Raw genomic sequence first — 20,677 nt, forward strand, 5'->3', positions numbered from 1 at the left:
GCCCAAAAGCTTTCCGGCTTGATATCTTTCTATACATGGGCATGCACCTTCGAGTAAGGTAACAGACACGCCCACCAAATCTTATTATAAGGAATGAACTCAGCAAGGGAAGCATCACACATGACTTTCAGAATAAAATAAATTATTGCACGTGATTGTTTGTTAATGAGTAGACAGGCATGAGGTGAGGATTTCATCTGAGAAAGGGTGTAATTTACCAAACTGTATTAAAAGCGGTAGTAGTTTTCTATCATTGAGTAATTAAAGCAATTTTAGCAAGTTCAGCTTCATGCAGAGGATCTTAGCAGCAAAAATAGAGGGACAGAGGAATCGCTTATTGGAGGTTTAAAATGGCAAGGATTACGATAACGATCAAACTGTTCAGGCTAATGAGGTAAAACACCATAAACATGCCGCAAACACTAGACCATAATATTTAAGGCAAAATTATAACGGACGTTTACAGGGCAGTTGGTTGGAATTCCCCTGGCTTTGGTCTTCCCAGCATGGCATTTACTATTTACAGCTTCCTGCTATCCTCGGCCACTCTCAACATTCCTGCAATACACACCCATTATAAAACATGAACCAGGCGGAAAAGGGACTGAAACCTCACAGAGTCAACTATGATGCAAGCAGATCACAAGAGCGTGTCGATACCGTGACCGAAGTACGAGCAGGGCTTTCAGAAACCACCGGGAACTGCACGCAATCCAGTTTGCTGATCACACACATCATTCCGGTTCATAGAGGAACCTCTCCGCATGCTCTGGGGGGCCCTATGTTTATATATGCATGGTGTGTGTGTGTGGTTGTTTCAAGGGGCCCTTGTACTAGGGATTAAATGGAATTTTGTTGTTTGCAGTGTAACAAGTGTAACAATGACAATAAAAACTCATCTTAATCTTGATCTCTGTGCCGAAGGTTGTGTCGCTAACAGACGATGGAGAAATACGTCTTCCATCATCTTCCCTTTAGGTTTGTATTGCGTCTGTGCTCGGTTGACATTTCACCATCCAGTCCTGCAAAGTCCCGGAAACACTGCGGGTAAAAGTGTAACCTTTGTTTAGACAGAGTTTCCTGGATGTCCACAGAAACCAATGCGGGACTTTGTCCCCTCACAGAGCGCTTTGTCCCCTCACACACTGCAATAGATCATGACGGTGTTTACTAGGTCCACCCATTCTCTCGTCTACCGCCCTGCTACTTGCCTTGGAGCCTATCCCAGCTACTATGGGTGAAAGGCAAGGGAGCACGGGCATCGCAGATTCATCATTAAATAACGCAAAACATCACTTTGATAAATAAAAGACAAATATATAATATGGCCATTACATTTAAAATAAGGCAATATTATTATGAAATATATTTTACTTTTCTTTAATATATAATTAGGCCCGAGCGCCTATCCTAGGCGTAAGGGGCGGGGCTATTGCTTTTGCAACGCAGAAGACGACAAGTTGACGAGCGCAGCGAGTCAACCCTCGGCATCCAACGATGCCATGAGGACGACCAACACACTCACACACACACACCCCGACACTAAACAACACACACACACACACCCCGACACTAAACAACACACTCACACACACACACACGACACTAAACAACACACACATACAGACACACACAAACAAATCTGGACACTTTAAAAGGGAAACTTTGACAATCGGCCTTACAGCGCCCCCTAGAGAACGATAACAAAAATTGAATGGGAATTTAAAAAATAGTTTGCCAGAAACGCGTCATGTCAGGGCAAAAACATTTTTTATTATGGCCACGCCCCCAGACACACAGGAAGGCGGCCATATTGGATTGAAACTCCTGATGGCAGACGGCCATATAATCCAAATAACAATTTGACTAAACTGTGAGCTACTCATGCAGCTCAAATCTAAACACTTGTGAAGCACTCAGGACAAAAGCGGCGTGCGTCGGCGGGTCAGCTCAACGGCCTGTCGGCCGGCGAGGGCCTACAACGCCGCTTGCGGCTTTAATTAGTATTGTTATTATAATTAAATATATTTATTGTCTGCAGATGAAATCTAAATGGTAACTATTTTCCCTCATCCTTCCCTCTCAGTTTCTCTTAAAGACATGCAGCACCGTTTCCTCACCACCGTCTCTAAGCCGTCCATCATGGCTGTCCTCACCACCGTCTCTAAGCCGTCCATCATACTGTCCTCACCACCGTCTCTAAGCCGTCCATCATGTCTGTCCTCACCACTGTCTCTAAGCTGTCCATCATGTCTGTCCTCACCACTGTCTCTAAGCTGTCCATCATGGCTGTCCTCACCACTGTCTCTAAGCCGTCCATCATGTCTGTCCTCACCACTGTCTCTGAGCCGTCCATCATGGCTGTCCTCACCACTGTCTCTGAGCCGTCCATCATGGCTGTCCTCACCACTGTCTCTGAGCCGTCCATCATGGCTGTCCTCACCACTGTCTCTGAGCCGTCCATCATGGCTGTCCTCACCACTGTCTCTAAGCCGTCCATCATGGCTGTCCTCACCACTGTCTCTGAGCCGTCCATCATGGCTGTCCTCACCACTGTCTCTAAGCCGTCCATCATGGCTGTCCTCACCACTGTCTCTAAGCCGTCCATCATGGCTGTCCTCACCACTGTCTCTAAGCCGTCCATCATGGCTGTCCTCACCACTGTCTCTAAGCCGTCCATCATGGCTGTCCTCACCACTGTCTCTAAGCCGTCCATCATGGCTGTCCTCACCACTGTCTCTAAGCCGTCCATCATGGCTGTCCTCACCACTGTCTCTAAGCCGTCCATCATGGCTGTCCTCACCACTGTCTCTAAGCCGTCCATCGTGGCTGTCCTCACCACTGTCTCTAAGCCGTCCATCATGACTGTCCTCACCACTGTCTCTAAGCCGTCCATCGTGGCTGTCCTCACCACTGTCTCTAAGCCGTCCATCGTGGCTGTCCTCACCACTGTCTCTAAGCCGTCCATCGTGTCTGTCCTCACCACTGTCTCTAAGCCGTCCATCATGTCTGTCCTCACCACTGTCTCTAAGCCGTCCATCATGGCTGTCCTCACCACTGTCTCTAAGCCGTCCATCATGGCTGTTCTCACCACTGTCTCTAAGCCGTCCATCATGGCTGTCCTCACCACTGTCTCTAAGCCGTCCATCATGGCTGTCCTCACCACTGTCTCTAAGCCGTCCATCGTGGCTGTCCTCACCACTGTCTCTAAGCCATCCATCGTGGCTGTCCTCACCACTGTCTCTAAGCCGTCCATCGTGTCTGTCCTCACCACTGTCTCTAAGCCGTCCATCGTGTCTGTCCTCACCACTGTCTATAAGCCGTCCATCATGTCTGTCCTCACCACTGTCTCTAAGCCGTCCATCATGGCTGTCCTCACCACTGTCTCTAAGCCGTCCATCATGGCTGTCCTCACCACCGTCTCTAAGCCGTCCATCATGGCTCTCCTCACCACCGTCTCTAAGCCGTCCATCATGGCTGTCCTCACCACCGTCTCTAAGCCGTCCATCATGGCTGTCCTCACCACTGTCTCTAAGCCGTCCATCATGGCTGTCCTCACCACCGTCTCTAAGCCGTCCATCATGGCTGTCCTCACCACCGTCTCTAAGCCGTCCATCATGGCTGTCCTCACCACTGTCTCTAAGCCGTCCATCATGGCTGTCCTCACCACCGTCTCTAAGCCGTCCATCATGTCTGTCCTCACCACCGTCTCTAAGCCGTCCATCATGGCTGTCCTCACCACCGTCTCTAAGCCGTCCATCATGGCTGTCCTCACCACTGTCTCTAAGCCGTCCATCATGGCTGTCCTCACCACTGTCTCTAACCGTCCATCATGTCTGTCCTCACCACTGTCTCTAAGCCGTCCATCATGTCTGTCCTCACCACTGTCTCTAAGCCGTCCATCATGTCTGTCCTCACCACTGTCTCTAAGCCATCCATCATTGCTGTCCTCACCACTGTCTCTAAGCCGTCCATCATGGCTGTCCTCACCACTGTCTCTAAGCCATCCATCATGTCTGTCCTCACCACTGTCTCTCAGCCGTCCATCATGGCTGTCCTCACCACTGTCTCTCAGCCGTCCATCATGGCTGTCCTCACCACTGTCTCTAAGCCGTCCATCATGGCTGTCCTCACCACTGTCTCTAAGCCGTCCATCATGGTTGTCCTCACCACTGTCTCTAAGCTGTCCATCATGGCTGTCCTCACCACTGTCTCTGAGCCTTCCATCATGTCTGTCCTCACCACTGTCTCTGAGCCGTCCATCATGGCTGTCCTCACCACTGTCTCTAAGCCGTCCATCATGGCTGTCCTCACCACTGTCTCTGAGCCGTCCATCATGGCTGTCCTCACCACTGTCTTGTAGACCTGTCCCTTCGTCCTATCACAGAGCACACCTGATACTTTCCTCCCCCCGTTCCAGCCTGCCTGCACACGATTCTTCACCTCCTTTCCACATTCTCTCCATCACCAGTCTGCCCATTGCACATCAAGCAGAGGGTCACCGGGAGGATGTTCTCTTTGAGGAACAAAGGCCGGCCTGTATGTCACGCTCGCCTTGGGAACACTCCCCCTTGTGATGAAACCTCAGCGGTGCATCAAATGACACTTTATAAAAACCAACAAAAGTTGGTTTCTCACTGAAAATACACATTAAAGCAATCATAATCAAACATATGTGACCATATATTTGTAGGTGTCGTATGTACCTTGACGCTATTTTGATTTTCTCACGTCATATGGAAGAACGTCTCCATATTAGAGGCCTTTATGGCTGATTTTTGGAGAGTGAATTGGATTCATATTTTACAAGACATTTATTTCTGAAAAAGCTTTCATTATTTCAAGTAAATATCCAGATTTATTTTGTATCGTGACAGTATCCGCAATCTGGATTAAATTTGGAGATAGTGACCTCTGCTGTAGGTCTAAAATCATTGCAGGTAAACAAAATGAAAAAAGATGGAAGAACTTGCATGCTGTAAACCCAACATTAGCCTGTGAAATAATATTTAATATTTAATCTTTATTCAATTTCTAGTCTCTTACTTAAACTATGATCATCTTTGTATCATTTTCTCCACCTGAGTGAAGTTCTTCATGTGAAGGTTCACATTTTGCTTGTTTGTGTAAATGCTCAAGAGTTGGCATGTAAATTATATACATTTGTATGTAATAAAATTCAGAGTTAAAATGTTTTATGGGATTTTATTAACCAAAGTGTTCAATCATATGAAATAACACTAAAAATGGATTAATTCACGCATTCCGAGAACGATCCATGAGTGGGAGCAACGCGGGAATCAAACACGTGATCTCCATCCACGAACCCGCAACAAGTCGATGGTGTAGAATGTTGGTGCAACGAGAACAAATACTTATTTTCGGTAACACGTCTTTATTGCCTCTTACTCCCGTGCGTGGCTTTACAACAACCAGACCATCAACTAGAACCCGAGCATGCGCAGTACGAACCTACGGCAGCTGATGTAGGACATACGTCACAATAAACATGCGATCATTCTACTGCATGATCTACAGATAGTTTCCCAGGGCAGCTGTATCTGCCCCGTGGCAGCTGTATCTGCCCTGGGGCTCCTGTCAGTCTGCCCCGGGGCAGCTGTATCTGCCCCGGGGCAGCTGTGGCTAGTAGCTTCACCACCAAGTATGGAGAGAATGAATAATGCACAATGTGAAGCGTCTTTGATTGTCCAGAAACCCGCTATATAAAACCAAGCATTATTATTATTATTATTAACACAGTTTGTCGCGGCACATCTGGACGACACGCCTGTATCGGTCACGTGACTTTTTGTTAAAGCGACACGCACCAATCCGGGCTTTCACGCCTGCGCACTGGACACGGTGATGACGCGCCAGGGTTGGGGTTCGTCCCATCCCGAGAGCGAGCTGTCCGGGCCGGTGGACGGGGTTCTTGTCGGTGTGAGTTTCATGAGGCGAGAGAAGCGAAGGAGATTTTCTTTTTACAGCGTCCCTGCCGTTCTTCCTCAAGAAGTCTTTTAGAGGTTCGCTATGGCTTCCAAGAAAACAGCTAAAATCGTAAAAAACAAAGGTGGGTTGCTTTGGTTTCTTTCGCAGCTTGTTGTGGTGCGATGCAGCATGTAGCATGTAGCATGTAGCATGTAGCATTTAGCTTGCAAGCTGCTAATTTATTCACGGCCCTACTCTTAGATCAATTCTATTGTATTACTTGCCGCTTGCAGATGAACTGGATTTGCACTAAAGATAAAATAAAAATATTAAAAATACGTAAACGCTTTATATAAGCCATGCTATTGGCACAGGTCTTCCAAAGTCTCCACGAATTGCGACGCCTGCAGCTGACGAGTAAAACACGGACTGATCTATGACGCGGTAGTGGTCACATTTCACGTGATTTAAATTGTGTTTTTCCGTTAGAAGTGCAGTTTCGGGATTCACCAGCTGCGTATCCGGTTGCTCGGTTGGTTGATTAGTCCCATTAGATTAATAGGATTACAGCAGGAGAGCTAACGCTAGCTTGTAGCTGCTGCCTGAAGGCCCAGCGCTGAGCCGCGGACTGTCGTTGGGGGAATGCTAACTTCTGGGCCAGCCCCCCCCCGCTGCAGTCGAGTCTCTGATGTTTACGTGTCATTTTGAGAAGCCGTGGGTGGGTTTATACGTGGCTTGTTTGGGGGGGCGGGGGGCTCCGAGGATTCAACCATAGTAATGTAGAGGCTCGCTTTTAAATAAAACTTCATTGAGTATTATGCATTATACTGCATGATACCACAAAAGCAAGAGAGCTGTTTAAACTGCTGATGCAGCAGTAGCCTCAAGCGTGCACGTTCTCGTGCGTGAGTACCAACTCAACTTTAAAACAACCCTGGTACTGATTTAACTTTGTACTTTGTCCTCTACGAGTCATAGGTCGATAGTCCATACTCGAATACTGCAGCGAAGCTTTACGCGATTGAAGTATTAAATGCCAGCTACTATAATAATTGTGTTTGCTTTGCTTTTGTTCCTGCTGAACACAATTTCCAAATGAATGAATGGGGTGCTCAGAACGATGAAGGTTGATTAAACTGGTTGGGACTGTCTTCCATCCGCCATCGCTCTATAAGCGCTTATAATCTGCTTAAAAATGCCCTATTTCTATATTTTCAAAATGTTTGCAACTGCTTTTAACTTTGTTTTGCTATGTATCTTATGTATATTGTAGCATGTTATAACTGTCATTTTTGTCTGTGTGTGTGTGTGTCTGTGTGTAAGGAGAGTGTGTCTTTTGTGTGTTTTTTGCATGTCTGCGCTGCTATATTTTTGTTGTTCTGAGTGAAGGTCCTTCTGAAAACGAGATGGTTTCATCTCAAGGGGTTTATCCTTTCAAATAAATAAGCAAGATATTCTAAGTTTGATATGTGGACTTCTGTCCCCTTTGTAGAAGATTGGATTCATAGTTATTATACTCGGGGAAGAAAATGTTCTGTGTTTTATTCTATATAATCCAACCACCGAGGCATTTGTTACCGGGCCGCAAAGAAAGAACAACTAATGTACACAATTTCCGTTGTATCGATTATTAGCGTCTAAAAGGTGTTTTATTTTGAAAAACGACCGGATTTTCTCCAACGTAACAATCGCCTCTTGATACGTTGCTAAAAAAAAACCAGCCGTGAACTCTCGAAAATTAATAAAAAGAAACAAAAGTCTTTGGAGAGCTTCTTTGCTAAGGAGAAAAGTCCAACTGAGGAAGAAGAAGAGGAGGAAGAAGAGGTGCCGATGACCCCCAAGAAGAGAAACCCGGACTAAGACTCAAAACCTGACTAGCTTCGTTAAAGAGCAACGAAGGGTTCAAAACTGCTTCGGCACATAGAGACAAGAACCCGGATTAAAAAACAAAAAACCATGAAGGACAGAAGTAATTATTGGGACCACAATTTATGGTGAGTAGATATTGTGTAACTATTAAATATTTATTTAATAGTTTATTAAATATTTATTTAATAGTTATTGCAAGTGCATAATATAAAGTTTTATATTCCTCTTTTGAAATTTTATTATACACCCCCTCCCCCTCCCCCCCTCCGGTCCGCGAGGGGGGGGGGGGGGGGGGTATAATAAAATTTCAAAAGAGGAATATGATCTTACAATCTAAACAATCATGTATAATTTACATAAGTTAGGTATGCGCTGAATCAAACAAAGATAGTTGAGCTGAAATGATTCATCTTAAATGCATTTTACAATGCATTTCTTCCATTTGCCTATTTAGTGATTTTTATTTTTATTATTAGGTTGCTCACATTAATGTATTACAGAGGTTATGGTCTATCTAAATCAGCGAAAACTATTATTTTCTTTTAAATTTTTCAGCTACTGCAGCATTTCTGTCTTTGAGTTTGATTTCAAATGATCCAGGTGGGTGTTAGAATATGTCTTACATATTATAGGGTGTCACCTTTAGATTGAGCACAAGAACATTTCAGGTACATTAATTAACCTACCAAAGGCATATAAAATAGAAATCTGGTCTGTCTTTAGAAATAATGTTGAAATTAAAAGAATTCTAAACTCCCTTGCTTGTTTGTCCAAACACCACATCAGAGTTCAGTCCTTATGAGACGGTCTCATTAGCTCATCTAACAACATCCCCAGTTAATCCAACTTTCTGTCCCAAGAAAGCAAAGAATATAAAACAAATCTGCCTATATTATAACTTTGATTGTTGGAATGTACATCGTAGGTTCCAGCACAATGAAATAGATTTATCCCAGTCCTGAATGAGTGCAGGTAGGTGATGGCCGGGTGGACATGTTTCAAGTGTTTCTTGTCTGTAATTTGTTCAGCTGATGCTATACCTGCTAGATGTCTGGGGATACAGTATGTTCAGTGTCAAAGCTCATGGCATGTGTGAGGAAAGGCCTCTGTGGTATATTAACCTGCACATGTGTGTACAAGCAACTGCATGCAACTGTGTAAAAGCCAGAGGGAACACTAAGTAAGTATGAAGGCGGTGCCGAGCAGCCCTTACATAACACTTAGAAACTAGAAAACAACAATCAGAGACTGCAGACCCCGCCTCCAATAGACTATTGGATCTTGTGAGACAGTAAACAGGGCTTCCGGATCAGAGGGGCCAAACCTGCTCTAGCTTGCTGCTCCGGAACGGGACAAGATACAACTTTTATGTTGCACCCCTGAAATGAAATGAATGACTGGACTCACGTTCATCTTTGTTTGGAAACTTTTAATTAGTACAGTCCTTGGTTCAGTAACGTCAAGTAATATTTTTGTCTCCTGCGTACTACAACACACCCTCTGGACTCTTTTTCCCATCATGCATTCGTGTCCCTTCCTCTTAAAGTGACACTCCCATGTTACAGCACAGGCACAATTCCAGATGTAAAAAAAAATCTAGAATCTGGATCCAGATCCGGATCAAGGCCATTCTCGGGGAGGACCGACAGAACCCTGCTTGTGTAAAAATTTCAAGTCGATTGGTTTACAGTAGTCCCTCGATGTAATGCGGTTCATCTTCCGCAACTTCGCTGCTTCGCAGAGTTTTAATGCAATTTTTCAGATTTTATTTTTTGCACTTGAATGCGCCTTGAAGCGGCTCAAGACGAAGGGGCGCGGTCGGAGGAACTGTGAAATACGCGCGAGTCGCTATTAATAACTTCTCATGTGTTCAACCTCGTAGGTTGATCATTAAAATTAAATTTGTTATTTCTAAAAGCTATCATGTTTATTTGTTAAGCGTTTGTTTAATAGCGCTCTTATTCTCTGTGTAAAAAGAGGCTTTTATTTTGTAGGAGCTTAAACGTCACGTCCCTTTTGGGTTTTGTTTCTTCCTGTTGATACATGTAGCCGCTGCCGTTCCGCTGTGCTAAGCTATCCAATAAAGCAGCATGAGAGGCTAAAGACAGCACGAGTAGAATATTTGTTCTTCTGCACTCCAAGCGGCTCTTTCCTCGACCTGCACGCCTTAACATCATTAACAGGAAAACGTTTACTGTACGTACTATATATTTATATTTCTCAAACAAATGTTTAGTTCTGAAAAGGTTTTGATCTTTGGTTTCATTCTATAATACTGAAACGATCTATTTAGATTAATGCCTGCCTGTTAAAAGTGTATAAAGTGTGTGGTGAGGGGTTTTACAGCCTTAAAACATTTATGTACATGTATAATAATTGAAAAAAAATAAAGATTACTACATTGCGGATTTCACTTATTGCGGGTTGTTTTTGGAACGTAACCCCCGTGGAAAATGAGCGACTACTGTACTAGTTTTTGAGTTATGCCGCGGACAGACAAACAAACAAACGGACCCAATTGCAATACCCTCGCCTCCCCTTCGGCGAGGGTAACTAAGTGCTCAGGCTGAACAATGTGTACTGAGCCTCACCATTGAGACTGAGCAGAGACAGTTTTCCGCCTGTGTGGACGCATTTGTGTGGAAATACGCTTCTGTGGTCATAGGACAGGGGTCGGGGACCTATGGCTCGCGAGCCATATATGGCTCTTTTGATGATCGCATATGGCTCGCACACAGATTAAAAAAAAAATATATATATATATATATTTTTATATATATATATATTTTTTTTTCTTTACTCGCCTCGCCCATGCTGACCGCAGTTGGTTTGTGCGCCCAGGTTGTGTGTCGTGTTTTTTGATGTAAGTAACTTGTGGCAGGATCTTATGTTCCGTTTTCTTTGCGGCACCAGCCAGTCGCCGCCTGTTAGTCATCATCATCGGCGGTCTCTCGTAGTCGAGCATGACTGTCCTCCTTCTTGGTCCTTGTGGGTCTTCAGGTGGGCATGTAGGCCTATCCTGGACCCAGTTATTCTGGTGCAGTGTGGACAGGGGAACGTAGTGGTGGTGGGTTTGGGTTGGGCCTGTTTGGTGGTTGCTCTCTCCTTCCTGAGTCTGCACTTCTCTTGTGCAGCATGGCGGAGGTCATCGTTGTTCTGTCCCGCCCCCTCACGAACAAGGTCTCTCCAGGTTGCCCTGACTGTTGCCGTGTCTTCCTAAGATTTAAGGTCGATGTGGCACTTCTTCATGTCATGCCAGCCAGTCGCCGCCTGTTAGTAGAGCTTGTGTTGCAGGGGCATTTTGCACGGCTGACATTTTATTGTGAAAAATCACAGAGCGGAAACACGCTGCAACGGCTCCGCCCTGAGCCTGGGCTGCCACTTTAAAAGTAGGCCGTCATCCCGCCATTAGGGGTGGGCGTGGCCAGCTGTGTGCACGGTGGCAGAGTGGACTTTGTTTGGCTCCACCTTAATTCCAGATTACTACTATTTTAATGTATTCTTACCTGGGACCTTCTTTTGGAATAAACGTGTGAAAAAGACGGGGCCCTGCGTTTGCTTCAAGAGGGCATCGCTTGCTTTTTGGTTTTCTCTCGGCTGTGTATTATTACGTTGGGCTCCAGCCCCCCCTCGTCCTGTGTGCAGCTCCAGGTGTAAATGATCAATTCAACCATCGCACCGTCTCTGTTCTCTGCTTTCTGGGGTCCGCTCACGTTAGTCCGTAACGTTCAGAGGCTTATTATACTAGTTTATTACCTGCTTACCGCTTATACTGACATTTAGTTGAATTCATGTTTAAAATATATTATATGGCTCTCACTGAAATACATGTCCAAATATTTTGCTTTCATGGCTCTCTTAGTCAAAAAGGTTCCCGACCCCTGTCATAGGAGAATGGAGCATGTAGACCAGTGTGGTATGTTTTTTTTGTCTTTTGTGTGTGTTTGATGTGACAATCTTTTTTTTGTCATCTCTTGGGTGTGTCTGTGTATTTGTTCACGTGGGGAGGTTAGATAACCTTTTATTTGTGCAAGTCTGTGTTTTTAGGAGTCTTGTCCACATTTGATACTGTATTTTGCTGGAAATTTTGTGAAGGTTATTACTGTCATTGTAACTACATTAAGTTGATCTAGTTTAATGTGTGTTGTCAAGTATGTCTCTTGTATGCCCGGGTGCTAACGTATTGGGTCAAGAAGAACAAGACCTCTGCAGAAAATCTGTTCACTCTCTATTCACTTTAAGGCACTGTTTGAATAAGAATGTAATGAGTGTGTGATCCTTGCTTTAGTAACCTGTTCTTCTTCACCTAATACGTTAAAATAGCATTAGAATAACAAACATAATTCAGGTGATTCTCAACGAGAATAATCAGCTCCTCCCTGTTCATGTCAAGTGACCAGATGGTGCTTACAGTTTAATCAAAAAACGTAACAAGAGCTGCACGATATGGCCTAAAACCGATATCTCGATATTTGTAAGCTTTATCGTGATACACAATGTTCTGATTTCTCCTCTAAATAACTATATAAATGTTAAATTCAACACTTTGAAGCATAAGCCGATACGAATAATAATAATAGATTTTATTTAGATCACACTTTATACTTGGCAGCCAAGTCTCAAAGTGCACTTCTGGGACCCAGAAGGACAGTAAGGAGTTGCAGTAATCCAGTCTGGAAGTCACAAAAGCATGGACAACTTCTTCTGCATCTTGTCGGGTTAATAGGTGCCTGATTTTTGAAACATTGCGAAGGTGAAAGAACGCAGTCCTTGAAATATGCTTTACTTAGGACTGTAAGGACAGGTCCTGATCAAAGATTACCCCCAGATTGAAGCAGACCCTTCTGTTGGATTGGAAATTTCCATGCAAAAACGGGGGGGATGACAATCAAGTTAAGTCTGATTTATCGCCCAGCTCTAAAGGTAACTTCGGTTATTGAACGATTCAATAGTCGAAGAACTGCCTTGGAAGGTGAACACATTTTTGGACTTTGAACACACAAGTGGTGTGAGGCAAACCGAGCACACACGAACAAAGGCTGTGTTTACCCGAGTAGCTTCAGTTTGAGTCGTCCTGCCATAGGAAAAGACGGTGCAATTCGTTCGCTTCATGTGCGGTTTCTTTTGCGCATTTATTCTCTTTTGCCCTTAGTTATGGTTCCAAAGAACGGTGGGGTGGGGGTGAGGCGTTGGGTGCAGGGTGCAGGTGGGGCACTGGGCCGGCCTGCTATTTCCTTTTTATTTCTTTTTTAAGAATAGGTTGACTGTCAGTAATGTTAAAACCAAGTGTTGGGACGAAATGCTTTATTGTTGCTGAATCTGTGTCGTTTCATTTCTTGACACAGAAGGAAGCAAATTCGATATTCTATGAAATGTAGAATTGATATACGTAATGTAGAATCAGAGGACTGGGGCCAATCCATATATAGCTGTCAGAGCCTTTTTCTTCTGCATATGTCAGGAGCAGCTCTTCTAATGGCAAATATAAATAGATGTGTTTGACCCCCAGAGCCATGCAGTCTCAGAAAAAAAGAGAAAAAGATTCCTGACTGATGAGGAAGAGTTGGAGGAAGGAGGGAAGGGGAGGGACTGAAAGAAGCTGTGAGGAGGTGAGACTAAGAAGCAGAGCTACTCCTGTCACTCAGCATGTACCTTTTTAATTTTTTTTTTGCCAGTTTTTCTTATTCCATTACCACCACCCAGATTGGCATAGATGGGTGGTCCAGCCACTCTAGTTGAACCCTTTACCACTCTGTTCACCACAGCAATCGCCACGGTGATAGCGGTTGAAGCGCAAGGTGAGAAATGTCCAGCTCATGGTCAAGAGAGCTGAAAAGAGTGTGGAGGTCATTGTGTTGACCTTTTTTGTTTTGAGAGAGGATTGAGTTGGGTTGAGAGAGCATTAAAAAAAGGTCTTAGAGTTCTGAAAACTGGTCTAGCCAGCCCCTAGTTTTATGGCTTTGGAACCAAGGTCTCAACTTTTTGGATGTATGTTGGTGTATACCGTATTGGCCCGAATATAACACGATGTTTTTTGCATTGAAATTAGGCTGAAAAAGTCGGGTCGTGTTATATTCGGGGTCTAGACATTATACCCATTCTGAACACTAGATGGCGCCAGATATCGTTATAACTAATGGTGAACTGAACTCCCCAGGCCAAAGCGAACGCCTATCATTATTTTATTGCGATGTTTTTCCTTTTTCATATGTGGTGAGATGTGTCTGTGTGGATGTGTGTGTGTGTGTGTGTGTGTGTGTGCGCGCATCCAGCTGGGGCGTGTCCCGCCGGAGCGAGCGAGTGTGTGTGAGAGAGAAAGAGAGAGAGCACGCAGAGCAGCAACAGAGAGAACTCTGAGACAGAGATATGCGAGCGATAGGAGGAGACTGAGTTTTGTTTAACAGTGCAAGTAAAATAAAGCAGCTTCAGTGATTCAGCACGTCTGGCCGGCGTCCATCTTGTGTTGCTGCGCTTCAGCCTTCGTCCCCAGCCTGGTCTGGAAGTTAACCCCGGAGGCGCTGGAGAGCAATGATCCCCCCAGTTAGACTTCACTTTGATGGTTAATGCAGTTATTGCAATTTTGTTGTTTTATCACAGTAGATTGGTTTATTTACATTTTAAAAACCAGAAGCCATTCATTTACAAATGTGATTGCACTTTAGTTCACATTTTCAGTTCACAAAACTGTCACATAGACAGTTTTTGCATGATTTGAATGTGGCAAAATAACATGCTTTTTCTCTCAAATTTATTGTTATAATCATTTGTTTCAGATATACTGTAATTATTTTCTGTATAAAAATTGAAATCGGTGTTCAAAAAGTATTTTCTCAAACTTGAGTCTTGAAAAAGAGGGGGTCGTATTATATCCGGGGTCGTGTTATATTCGGGCCAATACGGTATAGTGTTTGTTAGTCTTTAGTCAGCTTTACACAAATACGTCTTAAATTGCAAGGTATTTAAGTAGTAGCAAGGAGCCTAAGGTGCTTTGTCCTCTAAAAGGTCAGCAACTTTGACACAATATCTGTCTTCAAGAGTACTTGTGCAAAGACATATCTTTGCACAAATAGACAAATAAAACTGATTCTCAGCACACCCCAGATAACGAGAATCCCCAGAAATATTGGAGATTTGCATGTATCTCAATTGGATTATAGATTTCATAGATTGTTTCCTTTTAGTCAGTTCCTGAACGTTTGATCATTAAATTAATGTCAAATTAAAATACAGTGATACCTAAATTGCTCGTATGTCAAATACATTTCTCCCATATAAAATAACTGTTATTCCGGCCATCACAAAACACTCAAATCAACTCTCGTAACAATGGAAAAAACATTTTAATTGCTATATTGACACACGCACAATGATATACAGTATTACTGTAACATAAAATGTAGTGCTACTGTACTACTATTAACTTCGAGGCGGACGATAGTGCTAACGGTTGTGTGCAGCGCGGGGGGCGAGAGAGTTGGACTCGTATCTTTCATAAACTTAGACATACTATTTCTGCCTTTGGGAGGCATCGTGTTCTTGATGCCATCCTTCTCTTTGAGGATTGTACATATCGTCGATGTACTTTGATTTGATTTGATACCCCAGTCATGTTGAGCGATCATTTTGTGCTTCATCTCCATCGTCACTGCCATCCTTACTGCTCGCTTTCTTTGGACCCATCACTTATGAGGAATACTCGCAGATATAGTGAAAATCACTGAAGGACTGAAGCGTGCTTGGAGCCCTCGCACCATTTGGCCATTTAACATGATCATCTGGAAGTGTGCTCGTATCTCAGATTTATATTCCATGAGATGAGAAAAGAACAGTATCTCAGAACGCTTGATGTCAAAGCACTCGCATGTCGAAGTATTACTGTATGTAGTTTGCAATTGCACTGTGAACGCTGCTCTTTGTGTGTCTGAGTCTGTTTTAAGATCATGCATCACAACATGTTCATTCTTTGTGTCCCCATTTTCTCCCATCATGCATTGTGAAATGTTATTGACAGCTTTCTGGGTGTGGCCCGACGGATTAATGCAGATAAAGACAGATTTATCCAAAATCAAGTATGAAAATACCACGTCTCCTAGAATCACAATGTTCCTGCATTGTCTGTCGGCTTATTATGTTAATAAAATCAGTCACACGCAAAGAATGTGCGACATAGAATGTAGAATGCAGTTGAGACTTTTTAGATTTTCCCTGGATGTTGCACTCAAATGACGTTAAGTTATATGTAAAATATACAAATAAAGGAGGCCTCCAAGAAAACATGCTCCTGCCACAAATGAACTAAACATAATGTGTAATGTCTTTGGGTTGCAGATGGTACTAAAACTCAGTCAGCCAATAAGAATGGGAAGAAGGCAGCTCCTGGGTCCCGCAGCAGCAGTTTCTTCACCTGGTTCATTGTCCTGGCCCTGCTGGGTGTCTGGACATCTGTAGCTGTGGTTTACTTTGACCTCGTCGACTATCAGGGAGTTCTTGGTGAGTACTCTGCAACACATACATTAGAAGAGCTAGCCGTGTTCTTATCCTCTGATGTCTACTTTATGACCAGGGGTGCACGTAACTCGTACGCATGCGTGGCAGAAATTTGGAGTGCGTAACTCCAGTTGTACCTTTATGCGCATGTGTGTACCTGACAGTTTGCTTCACAACACCTCAGTTACGCCAAACGCACTTCATGAAGAAAAAGGCTTCAATTACAAAAACGATGCAAATTCACAAACTCAAACACAAGTCTAAGCGAGGTACAAAAAGAGGAACGTGCTGCAAAAAAAAAGTCATCACCAAACTCGCTGCAAATAGAGAAACGAAAACTCACCAAACTTTGAACCAAGCTCGGAACCGGCGAAAAATTAATTATTTTATGTGTTTCAAAATTGGGCATGAAAAAGTGGCGCGCCAGCGCCACCTACAAAAGTCAAAATACATTGGGCCTATGGAGAGGGGTCCGACGCCAACTTTGTCGGACAGCCACGAAATTCGGTACAGACATGCGTCAAGTCAGGGCATAAAAAACATATTGTTATGGCCACGCCCCCAGACACACAGGAAGGCGACCATATTGGATTGAAACTTCAAAACTCCTGACGGCAGATGGCCATATAATCCAAATAGCGATTTGACTAAACTGTGAGCTACTCATGCAGCTCAAATCTAAACACTCTAAACACTCTAAACACAAAAGCGGCGTGCGTCGGCGGGTCAGCTCAACGGCCTGTCGGCCGGCGAGGGCCTACAACGCCGCTTGCGGCTTTAATTCTATATTGTGTTTATGTCACTGTACGCATTACACAACATTTATTTAATTGTATTTTACAGCAGACGTTACAAGGCTGCATGTAGATAGCTGTAGATTAGCCTGCTTCATAACATGATTAAAGATACACATAAAATGCTCATTTTCATAGTACATTAAAAAAAAAACCTTATCAGTCTTCACTACAATGCTGCACATTAAGTGTTGTGACAACAGGTAACTTGTAAGCAGTTATGATCTACACTGTGTTTCAATCAAGAGGTATTAATGTACTATGAAAATGAGTGCAAGTGTTGAATCGGATGCAAATTAAGTTATTAATACTTTACAGTTTGCACCATACAAAGAGTTGAATGTGAGATTTAGAGTTCAATAATTCTTTCTGTAAGCTTTGTCCATTTCTTGAAGTCTCCATTTGATGAATGCATGTCTGTGAATGTACAGTGATGAATGTGTGAACAAACATTCAGTCTGCATGTTTGCTGCTCCTGTAGGTAAACTGGTGCGGTACGACACAGACGGCGATGGAGATTTTGATGTTGAGGATGCCAAAGTTCTTCTAGGCAAGTAGATTCCTCCATGACATATTACAATTGATGCAAGTGTTGCTCTGTGTCCTGCAGAAAGTAAGCAAAGGAAGCGGTTTGTCACCAGCATCTGGAAAACGTCATAAATGACAAGGTACCTGGTTGAAGGGAGATGATACAGGACATGTCTTTGTTATTGACAAGGAATGGCAAGTTGGCTTCGTTTCGCACGTCTGAGAATCCGATCAGTAAAAACAAAAAAAACACTCCGAGCGTAGACCTCCGCCGAGCAGCTCATCCCCCTCCTAGTTAGATTTACACCGTCCACATGGTGATCACATCTTCATCACAAAAAGGTTCTAAATTGTACTTGGTATATTTATACACCAGCCATGAAAAGTATATCAGAGTTGATGTGTATTTTTAACTGAATCCATAAAATGTTAAAATTTTATCTTTTTTCTTTGAATTCTGGATCCGATCCAGATTTGGTGGTGGTGAGATAGAGCTCCCCCCTACATGACCGTGTAAAATTCAACATTGGTCAATAATCAACCGAGATATTTTGGAACAAATTTTGAAACTCCATTGACTGAAGTGTTACCAAAAATTTCAAACCGATCCAGTAACATTCCCAACATTTCCTGAAAATGTCATCAAGATCCGTCCAGAACAGTTATAAACAGAACCGGTGATAAAGGGCAGCCCTGCCGGCGTCCAACATGCACCTGGATCATGTTTGAAAACTGCCGCCAATCCGAACCAAGCTCGGACTTTGACCGTACAGGGACTGGACAGCCGTCAGCAAAGGGCCCCGGACCCCAGACTCCCGGACCACCCCCACCAAGATACTAGCAGCGACGCTGCCAAACGCCTTCTCCAACCTTCTCCAAATCAACAGAACACATGTCGACTGTTTGACAAACATCCATGAACCTTCAAGCACCCGATGGAGGATGTAGAGTTGATCTAGTGTTCCACGCCCGGCACAAAAATCGCATTGTTTGACTATTGGTCTAATCCTCCTCCATCACCCTCAAATATGCTTTCCCTGGGAGGATGAGGAGTGTGATTTGTAGTTGGAGCACACCGTGCGCTCCTCCTTGAAACGGAGAACCACCATCCCAGTCTGCCAGTCCAGAGGCACTCTCCCCGCTGCTTCCTTCAAAGAAGACATGGTAAAAGGATTGAGGAGACCCTTGAATTGTTCTTTCCATCGTCTGACGATGTCCCCGGTCAAGGTCAGCAGATCCCCGCCTCCACTGTAAACGGTGAGGTGGCGTACCACTTTCCCCTCCTGAGGCACCGGACGGTTTGCCAGATTGCTTCAAGGCCATCTGATGGTCCACCAATTTATGTGAACTGCTACTGTGATTGGTCAGTTCACGTTATCTGTTGTCCAGTCTGCTCTGTGGATTGGATGGCTAACTACTGGGTGCTTTAGTTTAAGGTGCTGCTGCATTGAGTACAGACACTACACTTCTTTTTCCTCCATGACTTACTTTGCAGGCCACACCTTGCACTCATGACCTCACAGCAACAGAGGAAACAGTGTGTTGCAACTGGTGCTGCAACGATTCATCGATGAAATCGAGTAATTCGATTAGAAAAAACCTTCCAATTCAATTCTGTTGCCTCAAGGATTCGTTTAATTAGTGTTGCGTAATAAAATCAGCCAGAAACTGTTGGAGCGTCGCCCGGAACTCAAGGAAAGCTTGTTTCTGCACGAGCCCGTCCATGGGAAAGAGCAGAGCAAGCAGAGTGAACACTGTCAAGAGCACGTAGAAAGACGGAGAAAAGAACGACGATGAGGGAGGAAGGAGCCCAAAGAAAACAAAAGAAACTGTCCAAAGCAGGTGACAGGATGGTCGGTGAGAGCGGTCGCACCGCTGCTGAGCTCCCGGCGAGCTCCTGCATTCCACCTCGATCACTGCTCTACAAGAGAAAGCAGCATCTTCTTCTGAAAACCATCCTAAACAATTTGAACTATTTTGTGCTGATCTATGCGGCAATTTTACAGGGATTAATTTTCATCGAGTCCCAGGAAGTACTTTTACCGAGGATATCGGAAAAAATTGACCTTTTCCGTGCACTGCTACTTCGGCGCATTTTAAAACTCTGGGCGAGTGGAAGCACCATCTGGACGGAAGGACAGTAAGGAAAATCATTTGTTTGAGTCTACTTCTGTCTGGAAATATACACCCAAACCCGGGACCTGGAGACGCATATTCAACTTCTACGGAGACTCCGTTCGACTCAGGCTTCATCACCGCTCACAACATCTGGAGCAGCAACACGTGGAGCAGCTGCGCGTGGAAGACGCACCGAGGACACGCCCAACCTCCCGCAGACAACCCGGTCCAACACCGCATCGCCCGCCGCCGTACCCCCCCAGCAGCAAGCCGGAGAAGGAGCAGCGCAAGCGTTCTTCCTGTTCTCACTTCCGGCATTTCGCTCCAAGGAACGCAGCCAAGGCGCGACGGCACGTCACGGAATTCCCCCGGCGCAGATACGTCACGTTGACGGTGGGGGCTTCCCTCCCCAGCCTGGTAACACAGGCGAGGTCACATCGAGCAGAGGCCTCGGAAACGTGGATTATTACTCAGGAATTTTTCGTCACGACGCAACGCCTGAAAACAACATCTGCACCCCCCAGGTTGGCCATTCCCTTTGTTTACGAACGATACCGCCACCCCAGCTCCCCACCCGCCCCTCCCTACCCCAATCGGCGAACCTGTGGACAATAACCCCTCACCGATACCCCCTCCTCCCCCCAGCATCCCCGCGGAGACGGTGAATGACAAAGCCTTCTACTCCATGGAGGATATGAATAACATGATGAACATTATTCATCTCAACGTGAACAGCTTAACATTGTTACAGTTATTATTTCATTTTCATTGGGCCGGCCGGTAAAGTGTCGAAGGTTGTCTGTCTGATTCATTTTGTGTGCGTATAATCATTTCATACACAGGGTGTTAACATCGATGTTTGGCAACGTAAGGCTGGATTTCTCTCCTTTTCTGAAACCAAACTGGATGATTCTTGTAAAGACACTGAGATTGAGATTAAGGGATACACTGTT

General features: G+C 44.4%; 1 protein-coding gene across 1 annotated transcript in view; it reads left to right on the forward strand.

Moving 5' to 3' along the window:
- The first annotated feature begins 5,910 nt into the window (after window positions 1-5,910).
- Window positions 5,911-20,677, forward strand: part of asph (aspartate beta-hydroxylase) — a 34,271-nt gene continuing 19,504 nt past the window's right edge. The window contains exons 1-3 of the mRNA XM_068749070.1: window positions 5,911-6,070; window positions 16,126-16,287; window positions 17,560-17,628. Coding sequence (XP_068605171.1) covers window positions 6,031-6,070; window positions 16,126-16,287; window positions 17,560-17,628 — 271 coding nt within the window. The 5' untranslated portion in view covers window positions 5,911-6,030. The remainder of the gene's footprint in view (window positions 6,071-16,125; window positions 16,288-17,559; window positions 17,629-20,677) is intronic.

The sequence above is a fragment of the Brachionichthys hirsutus genome, chromosome 15 (assembly GCF_040956055.1).
Source record: "Brachionichthys hirsutus isolate HB-005 chromosome 15, CSIRO-AGI_Bhir_v1, whole genome shotgun sequence".
In the NCBI taxonomy this organism is placed as follows: domain Eukaryota; kingdom Metazoa; phylum Chordata; class Actinopteri; order Lophiiformes; family Brachionichthyidae; genus Brachionichthys; species Brachionichthys hirsutus.